The 24167-nt window shown below is 41.1% G+C and overlaps 2 protein-coding genes across 5 annotated transcripts in view; both read right to left on the reverse strand.

Moving 5' to 3' along the window:
* CC2D1B (coiled-coil and C2 domain containing 1B) overlaps positions 1 to 7823 on the reverse strand; it is a 30365-nt gene extending 22542 nt beyond the window's left edge. For 2 of the 3 annotated variants that reach the window (XR_004241922.1, XM_032118686.1), the window contains exons 1-5: positions 7755 to 7823; positions 7305 to 7409; positions 4161 to 4302; positions 1390 to 1505; positions 498 to 617 (exon numbers count right to left, since the gene is read on the reverse strand). Coding sequence is in view for 2 of the 3 variants with exons in the window: in XM_032118686.1 (XP_031974577.1) it covers positions 498 to 617; positions 1390 to 1505; positions 4161 to 4302; positions 7305 to 7370 (444 nt within the window). In the remaining variant the exon portion in view is untranslated. Of the gene's footprint in view, positions 1 to 497; positions 618 to 1389; positions 1506 to 4160; positions 4303 to 7304; positions 7410 to 7754 lie in introns of those variants that run through there. The other variant, XM_032118687.1, reaches the window with a different exon arrangement.
* A 500-nt stretch (positions 7824 to 8323) lies between these two features.
* Positions 8324 to 24150, reverse strand: ORC1 (origin recognition complex subunit 1). 2 transcript variants are annotated; one of them, XM_032118578.1, is made up of 17 exons: positions 24098 to 24150; positions 23139 to 23243; positions 22667 to 22794; positions 21319 to 21488; positions 20756 to 21137; positions 19821 to 20118; positions 18344 to 18448; positions 17801 to 17990; positions 17153 to 17259; positions 16365 to 16466; positions 15687 to 15858; positions 13374 to 13481; positions 12465 to 12614; positions 11146 to 11265; positions 9522 to 9688; positions 9208 to 9295; positions 8324 to 8696 (listed from the first exon to the last, which is right to left on the reverse strand). In XM_032118578.1, exons 2-17 carry the CDS (start codon positions 23225 to 23227, stop codon positions 8502 to 8504), a joined length of 2571 nt encoding a protein of 856 aa, XP_031974469.1. In that variant the 5' UTR covers positions 23228 to 23243; positions 24098 to 24150; the 3' UTR covers positions 8324 to 8501. The 2 variants fall into 2 exon arrangements, with proteins under 2 accessions (XP_031974469.1, XP_031974470.1); XM_032118579.1 differs by lacking the exon at positions 24098 to 24150 and adding an exon at positions 23328 to 23792.
* Between the last annotated feature and the right edge of the window lie 17 nt (positions 24151 to 24167).

The raw sequence follows: 24167 nt of genomic DNA on the forward strand, positions 1-24167 counted from the left end.
AAGGGCACTGGAATCTGTGGCACACAACAGAAACATGCAGTGACTGAATAAAGCATTTGACTGCATGAGGACTGACAAATTAAGCTGAGACAGATAATGCTACAGAGAAAAAAATCCAAAAGTATGTCAGAGATGCTGAGTTATAACATGCCTCACAATTTCAGCACACTGCTCAATGCTCTTAGGGGGAAGATATGAACTCTGGAAGCCTGAACTGCAGCCTGCATGGTCCTCTGTATAATGAGGGACAAGATATGTTTGACTCCAATTGTTTTGCCTTTTCAATTCCATGCTAACATCAAAATTCATCCTTGGAACAAAGCAAAAGGATCACCTGCATCAATATAGTACTGGTTTCCCCAGACAAAACAGCAATAGTGTAGTGTTTCCCTCCTTAGAAGACAAGGCCTCCCTAGATTCTTGATAATGACCCTCATAAAAGCCATGTGACAACAGCGATTCAGCAAAACTGTCAGAAACATGAAGTTCATTCCTACCTGTGATTGCAGTTCAAGTAGTTCATCTTCTGGTTCAGCTGGGGATGGCTCTGTTGCTGTCATTTCATCCTCACAGCTTTCTGTCTCACCTTCCTCCCCCAGAACTTCTTGTAACTCTGCCTAAAGTAAAAGCCAACAAAAGGCTTTTCCTCAAAATTTTCTCTGTCCTCAAAAGACAAATATAAAATCAAGTCTCAAGCTTCAAAAGCTTTGGATGAATCTTGAAACCCAGTGAAGAGTCTGAAGATATTTTATTCCAGTCTTTTCAAAATTTAATTTTCTTTTTTATTTTTAAATGAAACCATCTTCCATATATCACTGAAAAGCCACACTGCAGCCCAGCATGCAGCCCCAGGATCACCAAACAAGTTTGTGGTTGGAGATCTGAAGCTGGAGAAGTTCAGAAAAGTCCTTTTACAAAGATTATGCAAACATAAATTTGAAATTTCCAAAAAGCCTCTACTAGCAATAGCAGTCAAAGCCACTGCTTAACACTCCTTCCCCTAAACCCTGCCAGTTACATCACTCACTGAAACAACAAAGACTTTCCTGAGGTGTTCTCTCAGACCAAGCACTACTTGAAGCAGTAGCAAAATGGTGGCAGACATCACTTTAAGGAGACTGTCCCTGGCTGTCTTTCAGCAGCTGACATGGAATGGGATTCCTGCTCTTCCCTCAATTCTCTAAGACCCTCACACATATAAACATTAGGAAGCTCTCTTACTCTGGTGTGCAGGGGGATGGATCCTGCAAAGACTTGCATGTAATGGAATGCTTTTGCAATATTTTAGCTTCTCACCACAAAGTTAACAGACTTTTTTGCTAAATGCAGTTCTGTTAAAAAAAATACAAAAGGTACATACTAAAACTTTTTGCTAACAGTTATGCATACCAACAGGTCTGTATCTTTCTCCAAGTCTTCATCATCTGCATCTTCCTCCTCTTCTTCATTCAAGTCCTTCATACACTCTGCAGCCATCTTTTCAATATGATCCATGGGCAGAGGAGCTGTAAAAGGAAATCCCAAGGAGCCATAAACCCTAAAGAACAGTTATGCAGGCACTGGGTACAAATCCTAAAGGAGCTGCTACCAGCTGAAAGGGAGCAGTGCCCTCCTGTCCTGTGTCCCGTTTACTGCACAGTGTCATAGATAACTGGGAGTATATTGATGGATAAAGGGCAAAGACTGGGAAGTGAGCATCCAGGAAAAGCAGCACTGGTGTTTCTGCGAGTGACAGTCAAGGCAGGCAGTAAGACACTTGCACATTTTCTGCACTGCTGTCTCATGATGATGAGATTCAGCCTTTTCCAAATTTTTCTTGGCTCCTTCATTTTGCAATTTTGCTTCTGGTCGTCATCCTGAAAACTCTGCTTAACTCCTCACTGCTGAGTTCTCATCTGTGTTTCATCCTGTGCCAACCACATCTTCCCAACTTCCTCCACATGCTCTCAAAGGTGAGGCTGTTTGCCCACAAATCCCAACTGTCCACGTAAATGCCTCTGATACTTCCCTATGCAGACACATGACTGTGACTCACCAGTGGCAGTAAAGGCTGCAGAAAATACAGATCTCCAGGACAGAGCTTTACAGTCAATTCAAACAGATCCCATTCACTCCCTGCATTTGCTGAAACAGCTGAAAATTAACCCAGGTACAAAGTTGCTTCTGTTCAAATAATCTAATTTACCCTGTCAGTGCTTCAGTACTTGTATCAAACATGTTGCTCATAGATTTGACCCTTAGCAGGTCCTATTCAAAGGCAACTGGCTGTACAGAAAACCCCAGCAGACACAAAAAATCTAATCAAGCCTCCTCAGATGGTTTTTCAGCTCTAATCCAGTGCAGCAAGGTGAGGCCACAATTTCAAATACGTTGAGTGGCTGCCCAGCTGGCACTTATCAGAGAGAGCAGGGATCTCTGTCCTTAAGATGTTCCAATAGTGCAGCTTTTGCTGGAGGATCAGTCCATTCCTCCACACCTAATCAGAGCTTCAGGATGTAATCCTGCAGGGAATTATGGCACCCCGTGTTCAGCCAAGAACCAAGCACATGAGTTGTACTGGATCCCTTTTTTCTGTCCTTTCCCAGACAGGATCTGTTTCTCCCCTGTCCTTACTGCACCTCCTCCTTTCCAGGCAGTGGCCAGCACCCTGCCCTCACCACTGCACTGGGCCAGGTCTCAGGAGTCCCAGTGCCAGCTGCCCAGTTGCTCATCCTCCATGAGCTTCTAACCCATGCACTTCCAATTCTAACAGGAAAAGAGAATAGCTGCACATTACTTTGGAAAATCTTTTTTTAACCACACATTTAGAAGGCACAGTAAATATTAATTCTGCACTGTCTGAAGTTTCATTTTCCTCTTATGAATAAAAATACTGAAACAACACAGTAAGTGACATGATGAGGGTGAGAGGGAAGTCAGCACTTGAAAAGTTGACAACAGTTCAGGAGCTCCTGACACACAGATTCACCCTCAAAACATTATCCTGCATGTTTTAGCCACAAGTAACCTATGTCCAATGGCAGAAGTTCTGCTGTTGTGCTTATTAGCTTTAAACGTTTACTAAAATTTTGAAATTTGGAGAGTGGAAATTATTTAGAATTTATTTTCAGATACAAACATGTCCTCTGTTTACTATCAGCTACAGTTTTTATAGAGTCACTTTGCCTGAACATTTCAGAATTATTCATTTCCTTGCTGCTCCATGTGAAGCCCCTTCAAATATTACAGGGAAATTACTGCAGAACTGCAAGTAAGGTTGTAGGTGCACTAACCTTTCCTTCCTGTGACCTGCTCACACACCTGTAATCAAATGTAGGTTCCATTTTCCTCATCCCACCTCATCCGCTGGCTGCCACTCCTCCCTTGCAGCCACAGCAGTGCTCAGATAGGCAGGGAGCAAACCTGGTTCAGCTGAGAACCTCCCACAACACAGGTTTATTTTTGCAGATGAGTTCCTGAACCAGCTCACCCTGCAGCTCCACAAACACGGACTTGCTCAGAGGCAGAGCATGCTCACTGTTTTATGCAGCCCTGTTTTATGGTAGATTACAGCAATCCTATAAAACACTGCAGAGCTGCATGCAAACACTACCAGACAAAATTAACAGACGTTTAAAGTATTAAGAACGGTAATAATCCATTCCAAGAGACACTCTAGCCTGTGTAACACAAGCTACAGGATTCTCCAAGTGACTGCATCAATATTTCCCTCTGAAAAGGGGATTAAATTTTGGTTACAGATTCCAAGTAACTAAAAATATAATGCTCATTATGCAAATTCATTCTTCAAACAAAAACAGAGGAACAGCCACATGACAAACAACCCACCCTCCACAAGAAACACAATTTCCCTTCTGAAATCATCTAGCGCCTACTACACCTTTTTATGACTTCATATGCTAAAAAAGCATGTCTTAATTTAGTCATTAAATGGGCCAGCCACCAGAGATCTTTTTCCTATGTCTACAAGAGCATGAACAAAAAAAACTTCTACGTTTTTTGTGGAGTAACAAATTAAACCTTTCAAAGGAAAGAGCAGTTGCAAATTCAGCTTCTACTAGTGATTAAAAAAATCTAGATAAATTTAAAGACTGTTTAGATAAATAATAAATTTAAATAAATTTATTAAAGGTAAATAAAATTCAGATACTTTAACTTACTTTTCACCTTTGGTTTTGGTTTTCCTTCTTTTACTTTTGCTCCTGTGATAGCAGCAAGCTCTGCTTCAAGGTCCCCGTCATCCTCACCTTCCTCTGCACTCAGCAGCATCTCTTCAGGATTGAAATCCACAAACAGCCCCAGCTGGAGCCAAGGGAAAATAACAATAAAGAATAATAAAAAACCCCTACAGTTAGAACAAAGATGACAGTCAAAAACATCACACTGCAAGGATTATTTAGAGATTTTCATGCATTCTGAATTCTGTTCTTTTTCTTTTTTACAGCCCACTATCATACCACTTCTATCTCCACAACAATGCATACCAGGCACCCATAACTGGTGTAAGGTACATAAATCTTAATATCCCACAAATATTCCCTTTAAAACTCTACACAATTTCTTAAAATCAATCCTATTTAATAGTCTGACATAACAAGGTAGATTAAAATGTTTGTTTTACTGAGCCTCATGGAACACATACCATCAGGGAAGTTCAGGGCAGCGCCTGTAACAGCTAAGCTAAAAAATATTCACTCATCGTTCACACAACAGGTCTGACACGTGCACACTGCAGAGACTTCACCCTTGTCTCTTGAAGAAGATACATTTATATACACAAAACTATTCTTCTCCTTCTTCTTCCACCAGTTTCTAAATCACATAGAAAGCACACACACAAACCCAGCCATTAAAACCCAGCAATGCCCACACTGCACTGGAGTAAACCATCAAACTGGTTGGCACAGACCATCGGCTAAGTGATAACATCTCAGGGAATAGTATTAATAACAGTAATCAGAATATGATAGTAGGGGTTATCACATTTTTGTGGCAAAACATTCCAAAGTACATTAAAAAAAAATCTCTGGGGTCTCAGTCTAAAAGGTATTCCTTCAAAATGCCATTTTATCACAGTTTTTGTATTTCTGGTTAAGATACTAACTGCTCCAGAAAAAAAGAAAATAATCTTAAGTATGCTAAGATTTTTTTATAAACATGAATGAACAGAATTAGATTCATCCTATGAGGTATGTGGAGCTTCCCTCAGACTTTTTAAAGCACAAACCCCTGGTGACTTATTGATCCTCACAAGGATCCTTGACCAAGTGGCCAAGGAGGCAGCACTTCAGCTTCTATCCAGCATAGGGAAAAAACGTCAGCTGTCATTATTCTGAGGGTTAGCAATCCCTTCTGTCTCCAGGATCTGAAGTGCTACAAGAAGTTACCTGTCAGTTTATAAATTAATGTGAGTAACAGTATTTTTTTTAACCCAGTAGGAATCAAGGTGCTGGTGGCTACTGCCCTGAAATTCTGTGTGTCCTTCTTTGGACCATTTTACAATCTCAAAGGAGAATGCGAATCATATAGCTGAGAAACACTGGTTCCAAAGACCAGCAACAGCATTCAAAATCAGCAGCTGTTTGTTTCTTAGCCCTGATCTGCCTCTGACATTCCATAAGGCACTGGGCAGATCAGTCAGCCACCCTCTGCCTTATCCATCTCCCAGTTGTAAAGCAAAACTAAAGTATTTGCAGATTTGGCTAGCACAGAAAGAAGGTCAGGACAAGACTTAAATAGGAAATATTTGTAATGGTGATATAAAGATTCAAGTTCTATGGAACACACATAGACCTTTCATCAATGTGCAGAACAGATCAGAAGCACACAGGATCTGTTCATTACCACACTGCAAGTGTGGACAGTGAAGCAACTGCAGCAACCAATGAAGTCAAGAACAGAATCCAGCAGTTCTAGCCCCAAGTCCGAATCCATTCAATAAGCCACACTTCCAATGAAACTAGCAGCACTGAAGAAATGTTTAATATAACAGAAAAAGTAAGTTGTAAAAAGCTTGCAGTTGATACACTACACAACAAAAAACCATTTTAAATTAAATTAATTTGAAAGCGAACAAGCCATTTGTTTCAAGAAACAGTCATCCATGCTGTAAGACAGGCTGAATAATTAACTGTATTTAATTAGAAATTAGTAAAATACATTAATCAGATCCTTATTTACTCTCTATCTTTTCAGAGTGAGGTTTCTTTTTTTTTCCTGGAAGGAGGAAAGATATTTTCACCTTTTATCTTCTCCCTTGCTCAAATGAGCTAAGTTATACACTATCTCTCCCACTGAGAAATGCAAACTTTCACACTGGAGCCATGGTGACATTTTGGATCACTAACTACAGCATTCTGCTTTCACTGTGAAAATACTGGTTCCTAAGAAATCATCAGAAGAGAACATTTTAGCTATTTTCTCTATTCTAATATCCTGTTCCAATCCCTTTTCACATTTCTCTATGTACTTACCAGTTACTCCACCTGTTACTTGCCTCTATTCTACCTTCAAAGGTTTCTGAAATTCCATTCTGGTTCTAACATATTCTTCACCTCTAACTACACTCTGTTTTTCTGTCAATTTTCTACCCAGAATTTCGCCTTGACTGTATTTCTAATTTTGACACTGTCGCCTGACTTCCTACACCTGCCAACCATGACTAAATTCATGTTTCTCTCCACAACACTTCTGAAACTACATCCAAAAGTAAGTAAGTATGGAAAAAACCCCAACACAGAAATACATCTAAACTCACTTTTAGCTACAGGAAAGGGGAATAGGCTTATCAGTCTATCTATTACATGAAATAATGACTATACAAAGGGAAATTAAAATTAACTCTCTTTTTTAGCACCTTTATATTCTCCCACATATGTCACTTGTTAGTTGATACACTGCTGTTCTTACTCCTGTTTTCTTAGAGACGTAAGGAAAACTTCCACAGAGTTACTGAAATTATTATTAAATCTCAACATAGCTGGGCTAAGAAAATACCGTAAGCATGAGTCATGAGGTCTCATGCAAAGATTACAGCATTACAACACTGTGCCTTTCCTACAAGACCTCCACAGCTGCCTATCAGATATTTACTTGCAAAAGAATGCATTAAAGGAGAAGAAAGGAAAACAGGCACCACACAATCTGAATTTTTCCATGATCCTGCAGTGTTATTGACACATGGGAGATTCTACAGGAAAACAGCAGCAAGAGGTCTGAACGAGACTATCCTGACGAGCAGTGGGAGTAGGAGGTTTCCCTGCCTGCTCTGCAACCACATCTCCCTGGCCCTTTGCCCTCCTTACCTGCTTTGCAACTGCAGCTCCCTGGCCCTTTGCCTGAGGGCTCTTTTTAGGTCTTCTGCCAAGCATGTTGGTTCATGAATTTCAGAGGGCTGTGTCTCTAAGGGACTGAGAGCACACGGAACTTAAAGTCAGTACCTTGCGTGTCCCAAGGCAAGGACCGCCGGACGGAGGCAGGCGGCACGACCCTGCAGCTTCCCCCGGCACCCCGTCACAGGGCACCCCCACCGTGAGGGCAGCGGGGGCAGCGCGGCGGGACGCGCTCCGCGGGGCCCAGGGAGCCCGGCCTGGCCGCACCCGCGCTCCGCCCGGGAGCTCGGCGGGACCCGGCGGGCAGGGCCGGCTGCGGGGCGCTCCCCGGCCGGCGCAGGGAGGGGCCGCGGGGGCGATGGGCCGAGCGCCGCGCAAAGAACCGCGGAGGGGCCGCGCGGAGAGAGCCCGGCCCCGGCTCACCTCGGCTCCCGCCCGTGCGGCCGCAGCTCCCGCCCGGCGCGGCTCGGGGAGGGCCCGCCCGCGGCCCCGGCGGCTGCGCGGCTGCGCGGAGGGGCGGGCCCGGCCCGAGCCACGGCCCCCCGGCCCCCCGGCTTGTGCCCGAACTGTCCCCGGCACGCCGCAGCGGCACCGGGGGCGGCTGCCGAGAGGCAATGCTTGATAGCAATCGACCAGAAAAAAAGAGCTGGGTATTTGAATGGCACAGTGCGTGCGGTATTTTCACAGCCTCGTCCGTTCCATCATTGAGCCTGGATTGCAAACTGGAAGTTCCTTTAATTATGTTAGTAGGGAAAGTTTAAAGCGCATTTTAACAAAGCCTTTCGTCAAGTATAGAAGTCACTGAGGAAAATCTACAGTATGCTAGACTTCACGAGTCTTAACAACAAAAAAACAGTGATTCAAGTAATCCATTTCAAATAACCCATTCCAAGTTCATAGTTCATACACCTCAATTAAAAGGGGACCAGTGACCAGCACTTCAAGTACTTCTAAAAACAGTACTAAAAACAAATAGTTTGAAATATTTAAAATGCTTTGAAATTAATTCTTTATTATTAAAAAGAGTTCTTTAACACATCAAACAAATAAGCAAAGCATTTTAAAAAAATACATTTCACTATTTCCATTTTATCAACAATTTAAAATATTTAAAAACAGATGGTATTTAAAATATTTATACATACTAAAAGCAATAAAATCTCTTTTGCTTTATTCCTCCCTGAGTGCATACATGACATCGTCCTGGCTGAGGTTCAGTCGCACCCGCATGTGCAGATATTTATTGCTGGCCTCCACCAGCAAGAGCCTGCAGGCACCAAGCCTTGAACAAATTCCCATGATTTCTGACACTGTAGGGCTCTGCAGGCCTTCCACCCTGCACAAGGCCACGTGGTGCTGGTAGACCTGGTGAAAAAGAGAAAAGGACACAGGTTATGTTTACTGCCTGCTGCAACTGAATGTGCTAAGGTGACACAGAGAAGCTGCTTTCCCCCCACCTCCATGGGAGGGGAGATAAAATAGCTCCAGCCTGTTCAGATGCTGTAATTTTATATAAAAAGGTTTAGAAATATATATTTATGTAAGTATGAACATTCAGCTTCCACACTACTCATGACTACTCCAGAATCCTCACAGCTCTGCTGGCACCAAGTATTTTATGGGTCTACTAAAAAAAAAACCAAGGCTACCAGTGACATATCTGCCTGTATGGAGAAAAACAGGGATGCACAAGTCAGAGTCAACTTTTAGTTTTCCTCTTTGGACTGTTGCCTGATAATTTCAGTTTCTCTTTAACTTTTCCTGTTATAAAGCATGTTAGGGTAGAAGCATGAAATGTTTTAAGATGCAGGCCAAAAAAAATAAAAATCACCTTGTGATTCAGATCACTGGTGTCAGTAACAAGAAAGTCCCGTACCTGTTGAACTGTCGCCTCCTCAACTCCCGCCCTGTGAAACTCTGCCAAAATTGCTTTCAAAAAGATTTGTTCATGCAACGAAGCATTCCTGAGTTGAAAAACAAAACAGACAAAAATCCATTTGTGAAGTTCAGAACCTAAGAAACATCAGGAGGAAGTCTGGAAGGGAAATTGCTTGTGAATATCTAAACAGAGGTGGGCAGTTTATGTCGCAACTCGCCAATGTACCACAGCCTGCAACTCCGGCATCACAATTTTTGTTCTTAAAAACTAGTGGCGTGAAAGAGGCACAAAAGCAAAGGAAATGTTTTTACCTGATTGCATTGACATATGGTGATGAAAACATTTCATCTATGGCTTCAGTCACGTGGGCCATCTTGACAATCTCTGGGGTTCTCTTCTGCCTGGCAAACTCGCAGATCTCTGTGGCCCTCCTGCAGATATCCAGGCACCGCCGGGCATCCCCGGACAGCGCTGCCACCTGCAAGTGACCATGACAGATTTGTAACAACATTTCCTACCAGTCAGGGAAAGAGTTTAGCAAGAATCAACAGCCAAACAAAACCCAAACACCCGGAGCACCCAGTGGGAGAGCAACATCTCTGAACTACCTTACTACAATCCCTGATCCTGAACAACAAATCTTACTAACCAAAACCAACAGAAGCAACTCTCTCTCTCACTGCCCCCATCCTGATCCAGTCATCACAAACTCAAGAACTTTTTTCTATAACCACAGAGATTAAAAAAAAAAATTAAAGGTGAGCAATTCACTTCAACACCAAAAGCTTTCATATCAATTTAATTATCAGTGAAGACCTTTACCATAATCCAGGTTCATGCAAAGGGGAAAAAAAAGGGGGGTGGCTATGACACCAAAAAACTCAAGTTTTTCCATACTCATTAAAATACTCGTTTTAAGAGTACACTAATAATTTTAGAAGGTCTCAAAGAAATATCCAGGATAGTCAATTTACAGTTACAAGTGCGTGAAAATTTTCAGGTGTCTGAAATTTCTGAAACAAAATACTTGTTAAAACCCCAAATGTGCTTTACAGTTTTAATAAAGCTATGAACATTCACCAGATATAGTACTGGCCTAATTTTCCCAGTAGATGTTGGTAACATACAAAAGCCCTAGAACAACCCAGCTGGGGCTGAGAATGAGCAACCCTTTAGAAAATCTAACTGCAAGGTATATTTCTGTATTTTCTGAAGAAAGCTCATGCTAGAAAAACATAGCAGTTATTCACTCTGCAAAACCATCACTGTTATTCTTACAGAGAGGTGGTTCCTTCACAACAAAACACATGCTTGTATTTACTTCTGACATATTTATGAGCACTTTTTTAATCCTACAATGATGTAGGATGTTTTGACATAATTTTAATGATTACTTTAATATAGAGTTGCTAATCTAACACATTAGCAATGCATATATCTCAATTTGAGAAGCTGCTGATCCCCAATGAATTACTTATTTTTTGTATAACTGAGTATTAAGACTTGAAAACAGAACAGGTACTATCTATTATGACAAGGCGCTTAACATCTTGAGAAAGAAAATTAGTATGGCTTTTTCTACTGCCACTGGCATGCTGTCTTTTTCAGGATTCTCCAATGACTCACATTATGTTAAACAGTGGAGACAGTTGACATCTTATCATCATGCATTATCACGACTCTTGTTGTCATGCCTTCAGCTCTTGGAATGTGCTGCTGCCTTCTCAGAGTAGGTGGAAAAAGCAAGGACACTGCTCTAGCAATGTCTTCTGAGAAAATACCCTGAATAATGTATGATCTAATTGTGCCCCACTTGCCTCCAATGCAGAACACAACCACAGAACCAAGTCTAACAGCTGTTACAAAACTCTCCCTGCTGTCCCTACACTCTTCACCCAGTGCAACATGAAGGACATTTATCTGCTCTGTGCTCACCTTTCTGGAAACCAGCTGAACTGCATCCTCTTCAAATGCCTTCACACCTTTCAGTCTGGATGAAATAATTTGCTGTAACTGTTTGTAAGTGTAGGGCTGAAAGGACATTCTGGTGAGGCCCTACAATAAATGACACAACACAGTGAGAAGCATTTGTGGTGCTGGAAAACTCCCAACTGCTCATGCATGGCCTGTGTGGTTACTTTTACTTTCTCTGGTAGGAGCAATCAGTCCCTTCCCTCCAAGTGACGCGCTTTAATCAATCATATTTGTGAAATAAATGTACAAATCCACAAAATTGTGACTCAGTGAGGACCAGTGGTTGGATCTCCCCACTTGAAAGGCCCGAGGAGCAAGTGAAGCTATTAGAATTCAAATTTCTCTTATTAAAAACCTTTAATCAAATCAGAGCTCCCCAACACAAAAATATTTTGATTACATCTGTCTACACTTTTTTTTTTAATACAATAACAGCAGCAGCAATGAAAAAATATTCATGTCTCCTTTAGCAAATCCGTATATGTTTGTATTGACTTCAGGTTAGCCATCAGCCAAGAATTTAAACCCTCTTCTGGCTCAAGCTAATAAGAACTGCTCTCAGATGAGGACAATCTATGTTACAGATGGTGCACTGCCTTTTACATCCTACAGGAGACCTGGGGTTTGAATTTCTTATGCAAAACCTCTCCTATGACTGTATGGACTCAGCTGATCTGCAGTGGGTTTAGTGGGTGGGGGGAAGCAATTCACACCCTGTGGAGCTGTCTTTGAGTCATGAAAGGATAGAGGCACAGAGCACTGTTTTTTCAAACCACTTTTCAGAGCCATGATGAGATGACCTAGGAAAATGTATTCAAAACAAGTGGAGAGTGTATCCAATTTTCTTTGTTGGATACCTTTATATAATCTACCAACCGATGATGGCAAACAGAGAAGTAAGTAGGTGCCTGGAATGAAAGGGGAAAGAGGAAGAGAAACCAGAAGAGAATTCTTCTGAACTGTAGAGTAAGCAGCCTAATCATGAAGCACAGTGATTGATTATCCAGATCTTAATATATTTTAAAAGGCATCCATATTCATATTTCATTCTTACAGAACATAGTGTACATACACAGCATAATACCTGATTAGCAAACAGGCTCCTGAACTTTGCTAAGATTTATGTGTTCATTATCAGCTCTCTGGAGAGGGAATTACAAAAAACATTGTTCAGCTTCTGAGATAACCAATCCTACTTTTCTCCTGGATTGCTTTTGATTGCATCCAGTATTTAATCTGTTCTCATTTGAAGGCATAGCAACAGAACTGCTAGGACATACCAGCCTGCTTGCTACTCTATTCATCATGATTCTCTCTGGCAGGTCCATGGTGTTGGCAATGGCCAGGATGATTAACTTGGAGTGCTTTTGGGTTGGCCAGTCAAATAAGTTGTACATCACGTTCTGTTTGCGGGTCCACAGCAGATCAAGCTGCAGAGATAAAAAGAAAAGAATCAGATTGGAAAAAAGAATGGCCTTTTATTTACAATACCTGATGGGGGTTTGAGAACCAGCTCTGCCACAGAAGATTTCTCATGTGATTCTGAACAAGCTGTCTCTGTTGCCTTTCCTTTATCCATCTACTAATAGGACTGCATTTGCTGAATGAGGGCTCTAATCTCTTTTGGAAAAGCACAGTCCTACTGGATGCTGGAACAGTACTAACCACAACAGTGATTAGACAGCTGGAATTTTAAAACACTACTGTGCCACTAATACTATATCTAACAAGATTCAAAGACCCTCCAAGTGAGAGCCTGAAGCAAAAATAAGAGTGCATTTGATTATTACTGAACATAGCACATTCAAGGTTTTTCAAAATTGGGTATGACTTATTTCTCTGTGACTTTTCCCAATGGAAAAGCAGCAGCTTCCAGACAAAATACAGTTGGATCCTCTGGTATTTAGAACTTGACAAACAACTTATTCCATGTCTTGGAATAACAAAACAAAAAAACCAATGTGAAATCCAAGGCAGAAAACAATATGGCAATAGGATATTCAACCATTTTAGGAAAGTTAATTTAAGTAGGCAAGAGGAACTATTTTGTACCTCCTCTTTCCTAAGTCTATTCCTGTTACATCACATGTGATACACTCAAAGCATGCATAATTTGTCTTTTTCCATCCTCCAAAAACTCACCGCTTACAATCCTTGGAGGAAAGAAAACACAGGATTCTTTGTCTCACCTCATCCACTATCAGCACTGTGGTCTTCCTCTTTGGTCCAGGTGTACTGAACAGCTTTGCCAGCAGTACTGCAGCATGAGGTGCTGTCACCTTCTGACCCGTCAGGAACTGTACAAGGATTGAACAAGTATTGAAGGTTAATCACACCAAACCCCTGGAAATACAAAGTTTGATTCCATTCAATTTTGCCTTTCCCTGACAATCAACACAAAGCACCTGGATTATTTTTTCCATGGGGGAGTAAGAAAAAGGAGAAAGTAGCTCATAAGACACTTAGGTCTACCAAGAACTGTCCATAAAGGAGAAGAGAGACAAAACAAGGCACAGCTAAAAATAAAGGCCCACAGAATTCTCTGCAATTTGTCTTAGAATCATTAAGAAATCCTGAACCCACCCAGTCTAGAGGGCTCTAAACCCAGCATATCTCAAGGGTATCTCTGAATGCACACACCTACTGAAAACCTAAGTCAGCTGACAAGAATAGCCTGACTTCAGTAATCTTGGACTCCTATTAAAATTCTAATGAATCATCAGCAGGATCTATAATTAAATTTATTCAACTGTGAGCTAAAAAAATACCTGCAATACCTTTTGCAACTATGTGGCAGAACAGATGAGCTGACTGTACATTACCTCTTCCCTTGCAAGTCCAAAGATATCCAGAAATCAAAGCATGACATTTCAAAATTACACTGTAGATGTGGAATCAATTGTTCATCATAGTGCAAAGTCCAGCAATAAAGCAAAATGAAGACTGCATTTGAAAACTGTGTTTCTTTTCTAAAATCTCTTAAAAACCTAAGATTTGATATTACTAAACAAGCCAGAGCACAACATTAATGTATCATCTCTACTTGTTTCATGTTTCCAATTCAGTCAGCACAGTCCAAATCAGTCAGAGAAAGGAGCTGAATCCCAGAGAATTCTGATTCTACAGCTCTGGAGCCGAGTATCCAATATACCACGGAGTTCAGTTGCTGTGGTGGAACTGGACACTTACTGTACCCAAGTATTTAACGTTCTCTCTTTCATCTGCCCATGGCTTCCAGTCCCTGTTCCATCTCTCTACAGCAGTGAGGGACTCTCCTAACTGCAGGAGGGAAGCTCCAGAATTTGCTTCAGTCATGCAAAGAAACATCAGCGAACTGGAGCTCAACCTGCAGCAATCAGGAGAGTAGCAGCAGCCTAACTCTTAGCTGGGGCTCTTGGATAGCAGCTGAGGCAGAAGGAATTGGAGAAGTACATGGTTCATGTGACCTTGTACTCCCCTGAAGGATATTTAACTGGGCTAGCTTAGAGTTCAGGACCCGTGGGGGGTGACAGATTCTACTTCCAAAGGCCTATTCTTTATTCATTTTAAGATTTTACGCTGAATGGGATAGGAACAAAGGATGTTCAAATACATTCACACTACCATGAAATAAGGTAATTGTCAGGAAGCCTCTCACTATGCTAAAGAAACACAGTGGCCTGGTCTCAGCAAATCCCTCAGCAAGACACTGTATCAGCTGGTTTGAGGAAAGGATGCAAATATGCAAATTTAACTCCCAACTATGAGGATAGGGACATTAAAACACTGATGTATGCCACTCCCTGCTCAGAAAGATGATGTCAAACTTAAATAAATGGAGCAGAAGTTTAAATGAAAATGGAACAGATGTTTCAGGAAACCATTTAATTTCCAGGTCACTGGTTTAAAGTTAGCCTAGACTGAGAAAGCTTTTGAGCAGTTACAGTCTAATGCCTACTGGGTGATCTTAATCCAGTCCTCAGAAGATTAATTCCCACCCATACAACACAAGCACAGTCAGTAGTCCCAGATGGATACTGCAGACTGGTTTGTCATGGATATGTGAAATACATTTTTGTTGATAGAGATGGCCCCTCTTTAGCTGAATTACTACTACAACTGACCAACTACCCACTAAGACCCCCCCCAGTAATTATTCTACTGCTACACTGACTTTCAGAGTTGTCACCTTAGTAGCTGTTTAAGCAGATGTGCAGAAAAAGTTACACAATGGGAAAATGTAAAAAGCTGGTTTCGATTTTTTTTAGATGAGCAGATGCAACAATCCAGGCTATCTCTCAGCCATTACCATTATGCTGCAGAAAGCAAAACAATGCAAGAAGTTGGCTAAGGCCTTAAGTTAATTATTTTCTAACCTGCTCTAAGATAAAAGCACACAGTCTCTTGGAGGAACTTTGAAGTACTGATAAGTGCCTTGAATACTGTAACATATCAAGGATCTGATGGTAAAGTGTAATATCTCTTCTTTCAAACCCAGGAGCCACTGAGAAGGCTTTACTTACCTCTAATATCTGCACATAGGCTTGGTGAGGGTCTGTCAGCTTCATGCCATTGATCTCCACAAACTGGAATGGTGGCAGTTCATCGTTTTCTGCAGCTTGCTGAAGACACCGAATTACTTCATGAACAGTTGCAGTTTTACCTGTTCCAGGCACTCCAGAAATGTACATGCACCTACGAAAGGAGAACACCTCTTCAGCAGCCTGAGCAAAATGGTAACACTCCTGGCATTTATGAGCTGGGATTCCTGACCTCTGACACCAGTCTTGAACGCTCCTCTGTCACTTCAGGCAATTCCCTGTATCTTGCTTTATTTGCAAGCTGGGACATAACACATTGGAGGATCATGAGGATTTTTATTATTACTAAAGCAATTAACAACCTGAAATATTTTATAAATGTAATTTACCTCTTCTAAAAAAAACAAAGAGTTTCCCAGACATCTAAAATTGACTAGTTATATTTTGGTCTTTAATTTGAATCTGTAGAATAAAAAAGCCCACATTATTTCTATGCACAACACCACTTAAGGAAGAAAAATACCAGGAAAATTGAATGAGGACCTTTAAATGATAATAACTTTTTAAATACAAGTAATAAATATAAAGTAAAAAGATATCATCTGACTGCTGTTATGCCACAGGCAGATGTGATCTTGGTTACAGTCTTGCCAAACTCACCCTCCTGTACCATCAATAAGTTTGCTTTCCACAAAGTTATAGATATCCTGGAATTCTTCCTCACGACAAGGCAGAGATTCTGGGATAGCAGAAACATGCAGCCTTTGAATTAAAAAAGAAAAGAAAAAGAAAATTAAAATTGCAGTTCTCTCTGAAGAATTGATGCAAACAGCCAGATGCTCACCTTCCTCCTGTGTAGAGTTTTTCAAATCTCTCTTACAGACTTTTATGTCAAGTATCCCAAAAGAAATAGCCTAGTCTCTTTCTGTATGCTCTTAATTTATGCAGCAATAAAGATCCATCTGTTTTAATTCACAAACTATTTGTAAATCAGTGCAGAGGTAGGATAAAACAGGAGAAACTAAAACTCAGTTTGAAAGAGTCAGTCCTGAATATTCTCCTTTTTTTTTCCACTGTGAAGGTCTACGATGATACCTGTAAAGCTTTTTCATACACCAAGAAGAGACAAATATAGTATCTTTACAATCTACAGTTAATCAGAGAGAATCTTTGCTTTTCTAAGGTAGCACAGAATAAAGATACCGAATTCTGAAGAACTTAGCATGGACTGGTTAAAATAATTTAAAATTGTGAAAGTAGTATTCTAAGTACTACCAGTATTTGTAAATCTAATATTGTATTGTAAATTATTAAATGCTCTTCTTGTATCAGAAGCGTTTTTACCAATTTTATTCAACATGGTAAAGATGACATTCCCTATTTCAGCACAGCCTATTGCTATGCACATCTGATGCAAAAAAAAGATGATTTTCCTGAGCACAAGCTACCTTAATCTGGCCTCTTCCAGTACACTGACTGGTTCCTGGGCTGCCTGGATGCGCCTGGGAATTTCCGGAGTTGCATTCCGGGGTGTTCTGGGTGTTCCTGGTAAAGGCTGCAAAGAGAAATAACAACCTCAAGCAGATTTTCTACAAACAGCAATTTCTGTTGGAAACAAATCATTGATAGGAGTTTCCAAAACATTACTAATGCCAGAGTACAAGATGAACTGAGAACCAGTATTTTACACAGGGAATTACCAAACAAGCCTTATGGTGTTTTCTTCCTAAGAGAAAAAGGAAGCTGGAAAGGGGGTGGTGACAATTACACCTTTCAATTGTCTGAAGAACTTTTGAGTTGTTAGTCCTTTTCTGGAGTCCTGTGTTACAAAATTATCTGGTTCTTAAGAAACAGTGTCCAAGCTAGTATTTTCCCTGTTTAGGCTACAGTTTCCTGATCAATATTGTCACAATATTCACAACATGCAAATGGCTTATACATTTGCATAACCTAGCAATATCAAAGATTAAATTAATCCAGATAATGCTTCATTGAAAGCTAAGGGGTTCAGATATGTAACTCTGGTACACAGGCATCAAGCATTCAAATAACTGGCTCAGAAATAATAAAAATAGCTCTTTTATATGGAACCTTACAGTTTTTTTCAGTGTCTTTGCAGGAGTGTGAACTGCAGGCTTCCTTGAAGATTTTGGGGTGCTGAATATTCTGCTGGCTTTAGTTTTCTTTTCTGGTGTACAGGGCACATCATCATCATCCTCCTCTTCCTCGCTACTTGAAGAGTAGGAACTATCAGAGCCAGACAGAAAATCTTCCTGGTCCAACACGCTATAAGAAACAGAAATTACTTGAGCTTTAAAAAAAATACATACAAGTCTACACATCACAGAGCAATACTGGTACACTTTCAGCTTTTTCTGTAGTTCTTGTAATCCAGCGTGTTTTCCACTTCAGCTGCTAATTTTCCATGGCTTTTTAACAGACTGGTTTAAAGGAAGTCAGTTTTCTGAAGAACACCATGAGTCAGCTTTATGTTTCTGAACACAAACCAGTTTTTACTCAAGCCACAATTAAGCTGTGCTTTTAGAACCATTTGCATTTCAGTATTAAGCCAGACAAGCTCTCAAGGCTTCAAGTTATCAACAGCAATCTGAACAGGAGATCACGGCTGCAGGGTTTACCTGATCTGCTCTGCAATGAGAGCAGTTGTTTTCTGTGCACATGTTCTGCGAGAACGAGGGGTCAGCACAGGGCTCTGGCTGCTCCGTTTCTGATATTCAACTAAACTGGAAAGAAAGAACACAAAGCTGGTTGTATTCCCTCCCTTTGCATCACACTTGCAAAGACACAGAGAAGGCCTTTCAAACTTCAGGCTCAATTGTTACCAATGTCAATCCAGCATGAATTCTTATTTGTTATTTACAGATTGGCTATGGCATGGATGCTGGCAGCACAATTTCCCCCCTCTTGCACTGTGTCTTCAATACATCTTTGCCAAGAAAAACAAAATATTTGCTGTATTTTGCACTGTCAAACTGAATGGACAGGGGCTCAAAACAGCTGCGTTTTTATTTGATAGAGAGGTGGGGTTTTTTGCCTATTTTTTTTCTTAAGAGAAAAATAAGAAAAAAATTATTTCCTTTGGGCATCTCTTTGATCTGCTCTTTGGAATGTATTTTTCTCTTTGTGTTTTGATATTCCTTGGCTGTCTTCTTGGGTACTTCTTCATCCCTGCCATTGAAACATTTTACTGTTACTACACAACTTTTCTACTGGTTCAAAGTACAAAATGAGACAAATTACAGATGCTTTTATTATTTGTTGACAGTTCTTAAAAGTTTTTTAGATCTATAAATACTACTGAAATGCCATTACCTTACCAATGATAGGTAATCATTTTCACGCTATATTATAAGTGACAAAAAAGAAGTGCAAATTCCATTGTTGCATCCGCATCTTTACTCTTGGAAAGGAGGAAATGGACTGGTTTCTGGTTCCTTGCAACATTTTGCACAACAGTCTGTTCTGTTTTTCTCCTGCCCCAGTTTATGCCATTTTTAAAGACTGTGTGAAGATATACTTGAATAATTGTGCTTTTTGAGTTTTGATTTCTTTTCAACATAAAAAGTAGCATGAAAGTATACATACAATTCTCATGAGGACTCTCCTGAGGCCAATCATACCTCTCTCTACAGTCCAGCATCCCTCAACACTTGTCACAAGTAAGGCACATCTGAGCCTTCATTATGGAGTGCAAGGAAACAGGTTTTCATCCACGTTGGTGGGTACAATCATCGTGAGAATAATGATCAACATGGCTTCAACTTCCTTTCATATCATCCCACCATTCCCATTTCCAACATCATCTCTCTGTTCTTGGAACCACAAACTGCTTTTCCATATGGAAAGTTGGCTCCTCTTTGGATCTCCCTGATCATTCATCCATCTCCAAGTACTATTTTCTAAAGCTTCACCACAGTGCACTTGTCACTGCTAAGGCTCTCCCCCTTCTCTCCCTGTTCTCAGCAAGCACAACATGGCACATGCAGAGACTTCACCTACTTTTCTCTCCAGAAGTCTTTCATAAACGTGTTTTAAGAGAGCTTCATACAAATAGAAATCCCATACAAAAATAATGATAAAAATGCTGCCACTTACGATAGATTGTCATCTTTCCCATGAAGATTCTTGTCTTTTTCACTGAAATCTTTGACTTTAGTGTAGGGGGACAATCGTACTGTGTCAATGAACCTCTGACAGTGCTCTGCAGTATCAGATATTGACTTGGACTTATCATTGCTGCAGGGGATCTTTGGTGGTGAGCCTAAAACTTCACTTGTAAATTTCACTTTTCTTTTAGTGGCTGATGGTGCTAATGGTGCTACAGCATCACAGTCATCATCCAAAAGACTCAAAACTTCACATCCCAGCAGCCTGTCTTTAGATCTTGTAGGACCTAGAAATGAAAACCAAAATGAACTTTTGTCAGGCTTCAGTACGGCTGGTTTGGTTAACTTTCAGAAGACATGCAACAACTGGCTCATTGACTGAGTTTAAATGAAAGCAGATGGTCATTTCACTCCAGAAACAAGGAACTGGATCACTAGAAGGCATTTCCTCTAAAAAATTACTAAACAGAAGACACACAGATTTTTTCAGTTTTCTAACCCACCTCCATCACCTACAACTTTATTCAGGTTCCCCGTTGAAAATACTGCATGTTCCACAGGATCAAATGTGCTTATTCAACCAGCTCAATGTAAACATTTTAGTGCACAGTTAGTCAGAAGATTAAATAAAGTGGGGCATTCGGAGGTCAAGTTAGGCTGATTGATAGCATTTCAGTCAACAAGCACTTTAATTCAGATTTATCAGATTTGCAGCAGCAGTTGGATATAAGCAATAAAGTGCTTAAAACAGCAGACAAGACAAACTGATGCGCCCACAAGGCTTGGGCTGATCCCAAAGCCTGAACAAAGTAACTAAAAAGATTGATGTTGAATGTTACAATTGCTACAATTACCCAAAATGGAAAAGCAGAGTCATATCACACTCAGAACTACTGAATGGACAGAATATTGCCATATACATACTGTTCAACTCCAGCTTCTTCCTTGCTGTTGGGGTTTTGATGTCATTATTAGCCACTCTTTGAGAATGCCTCTCCTTAGCGAGGGAGGACTTGGAAGAAGAATGTTTTGATTCTATTTCCATATCAATGTTTTTTGGTTTTGTGGCACTCCGAACAGCACTCTCCGTCTCTTTTTTCACAGGTGTAAGGATGTCTGAAGGAATAAATGTTTTTGAAGAGTTTGTGATGACACCTCTTTTCTTGTTAGCTTCTTTCAGCTTAGAGAATGTGTCCGGGGACAAAACCTTGAAGTGCTTCCCATCCCAAGACTGTTTGACATAGAAAGTTTGTTCCTTGTTTAATGTAATAATAGGCAGCTCCTCACCCAGATGTAGTGGTAATACCTGCAAAAACAGAAAATACCAAAACACATACATTAATGTTTACTGTTAATTTAGAATTCAGCTACTTTCTATTCACAGATCTTATTACTGCAACTCATGCAATCCTTAGTTACTAAGTCATACTACAGGGCTGCTGCTGTTTCTTTCTTCCCTCTCTGTGTAGAAGAGTTGCAGTACATACCATGATGCTTTTAATAATGGTCTCTGCAGCTATATCAGTGTCATAACCAAGAACTTGATCGAAAAACACCTCCTGGGCAGAAACCTCTCTTTTAAGTAGCTTCCGTTTGTTCTGAGGTATCTCCTCCAAACGACAGAACCACTGCACAACTGCACGTTTGTGCTGAGCACCTGCAACAGGGAGAGAAAGCCAGGGAACATCAAGAATTTTCAAGTGTCACAAACAGTGCCAGACTTTAGCTGAAAAGCCAGCAAGGGTAGAAATCCTCCCTGGACATAAGAGAGAAAGCATCAGATAAGAGACTGCAATTCCCATTTTCTAATCTAAATTAAAATGTCTGAGTTGAGAATTTTAAGGACTAAGGTAATACCTGCACAGGGTCTCAATCACAAAAATACCTGAAGACCACCTCCAGACCACCAGTTCCCTATCACAAACAAAGAGGTTCCTTATTTGCATAGGTGTGGTCTCCTCAAACCCTGCTAACTAAAAGCAGCGACGTAAAAGGAGAACTGAGAAATTTCAGGACATTATTTGTAGTGCCACTGTACTTTCAGAAGCCAGAAACAATTTTTTTCACTGGCTGACAAACCAGGGAATATTGCTGATGAAATATCTTGTTTTTAAGGAAATTTCATGGGTTTCATTCCAGCATGAAAAGAATACTCAGTTGTGCTACAAAAAAAAGTGTGTTAGTAAATAAATAAGCTGGAATGATATGTATTTATGTTTTTAAAAAGGTAAGGAAAATTAAAAACCCTCAAAGCATTACTATGGTGGCACAGAAAGAAAAAAAGCTGTTCAAAGAAATCAGATCTAGCCAATGAGTAGCTCCCAACTCAGTCTTCGTATCATCCACCTCCCATGATTTGTCTTTTCATATCTATCTCTGTATAAACAAGCACTTCTACACGGAACAGAAGTAACAAGTCCCATTTATTCAGTCTTGTACTTTATTGTTAAATTGCCTGATGTCTAATGAGATGCAAATTTCAGTGCTGCAGTGCTCTTGCTCCATTTGGATTCTCTAATCTCTAAATAAAGCACGAGGTCACACTGTCTTCCTCAAGGACCACTCCTTTTAAATTAGACAATTACGTAAAAAGACTGTAAAAATTACAGTGTGCTTAAACTTTCCATTTACGTATTAAATTTAGCTGAAATTAGCCATAAGTCCCAAATATTTGGGGGAGCGTGTGAATACAAATGCAGTGATTACCAAAGCTTAATTTTCTTAATAAATTTAGCCAGTGACAGAGTGTTAATGCTAACTACACCCCCACGAAAAAGGTAACTTTAAAACATTTCAAAATTTCTCATTCAGAAAGTAAGTTTTTATTTCTCTTACCATCTTCATATAAATCCATGAGCTGTGCCACATAAGGCTGATCTGCATTCACCCCTTCTACTAAAATAAAGTCACCAAGTTGTATACAGGTTTCTGTTCTGCTGCTTTCTGATGTAATAAGGATCCCCCTAAAAAATGACACACAGAGGAAGATTAAGAGAATTTCATATTCTTCATAATTCACATATCATTAAGCCTGATGTCCTGTCAACTTTACAGTTAGTTATGCCCCTCCTTGCAATGCTTACAACTTAGTTTCCCTGATTCGAAGCTTTCATATGTAGTTCAATTAGTTAAAATTTATTCACAGATTTAGTTAAATGCTTTTGTTCTATACATACAGTGCCACAACAAAATACTCAAAACCTTACTCATATTGTCACTAACTGCCATGTTAACCTAAACTATGTCAGAAAGGTAAAGAAACATTCATAAAGTTTCCCTGAGCAAGACAGAAATAAATGTTATTTACTTGTACTGGGAGGTCCTCAGCTTTCTGTCCGAGCTCATGGGTTTTCCATACCAGGAGTAGATAAGCTTGCTTTGCTGCCGAGTGTTCATGATTCCTAAGGAAAAGCTGAAACAAATAAACAAACACTTTTGGATTATTATTTAAAAACAAAACAAAGCCAAAAAAGGAAATCTAGGAAGATACATAGACCTGTAGAACTGCTAGCAATTCTTTTGGCGTGCATGAAGAACGTGGTGGTTGACACAGAGAAGCCCACCTTCCCCAAAGCCCCAGACACCCCTCCCCGAGGGATGAGGAAGAAAAGAAGATATTTAGTAGCGAACTGTTCTTCAACTCCTTTTCCATTCCCCCGCGGCTCCCCGGCCCTCACTGCCATAGCTGCGTGTTGGGTGAGACCGTCACCGACGTTTCACTTTCGCTCAATTTTTATGGTTTCGTTTCGGCTTTTAATTTTTTTTTTTTTTCCCCTAAGGAAGAATTTTCGTCTGGAAACTCAGGGAAAAGCCACACTCAGCCCCCAGTGCCGTTCACCGCCCCAGCCCGGGCGGCACATGGCGGCCGAGGGGCCACTGTGCGCCGGACGGGACACGCTGAGGGCCACCGAGCGGCTTAGGCAGCACCGCAGAGCCGCTAACCCGCCACAGCCCTTCGCTAAGCCCCGAACCGGCCAGAGCCCCTCACAGAGCCCCTAAACCGCCCGATCCCCTCACAGAGCCCCTAAACCGCCCGATCCCCTCACAGAGCGAGTGAGGCTGGGACAGATCACAGCGGTTCATCCGGTCCCACCACCCCGCTCCAGCAGGGTCGTCCCAGAGCACATTGCACGGGATCGCGTCCGGACCGTTGCGGGATATCTCTAGCAAAGAAGAGTGCCCAGCGCCCCGGGCAGCCCGTCCCAACGCGCGGCCACCCGCACCGCGAGCGCTTTCGCCCCGTCCCCCCTCACAGCCCCAGCTCACCGCGTCCCGCCGGCGCCGCGATGGAAGTTCGCGCCAAAGCGCGCGCGAAGCCCCGCCCCCGGCGGCGCGC

This window comes from Corvus moneduloides, chromosome 9 (genome assembly GCF_009650955.1).
Source record: "Corvus moneduloides isolate bCorMon1 chromosome 9, bCorMon1.pri, whole genome shotgun sequence".
NCBI lineage: Eukaryota > Metazoa > Chordata > Aves > Passeriformes > Corvidae > Corvus > Corvus moneduloides.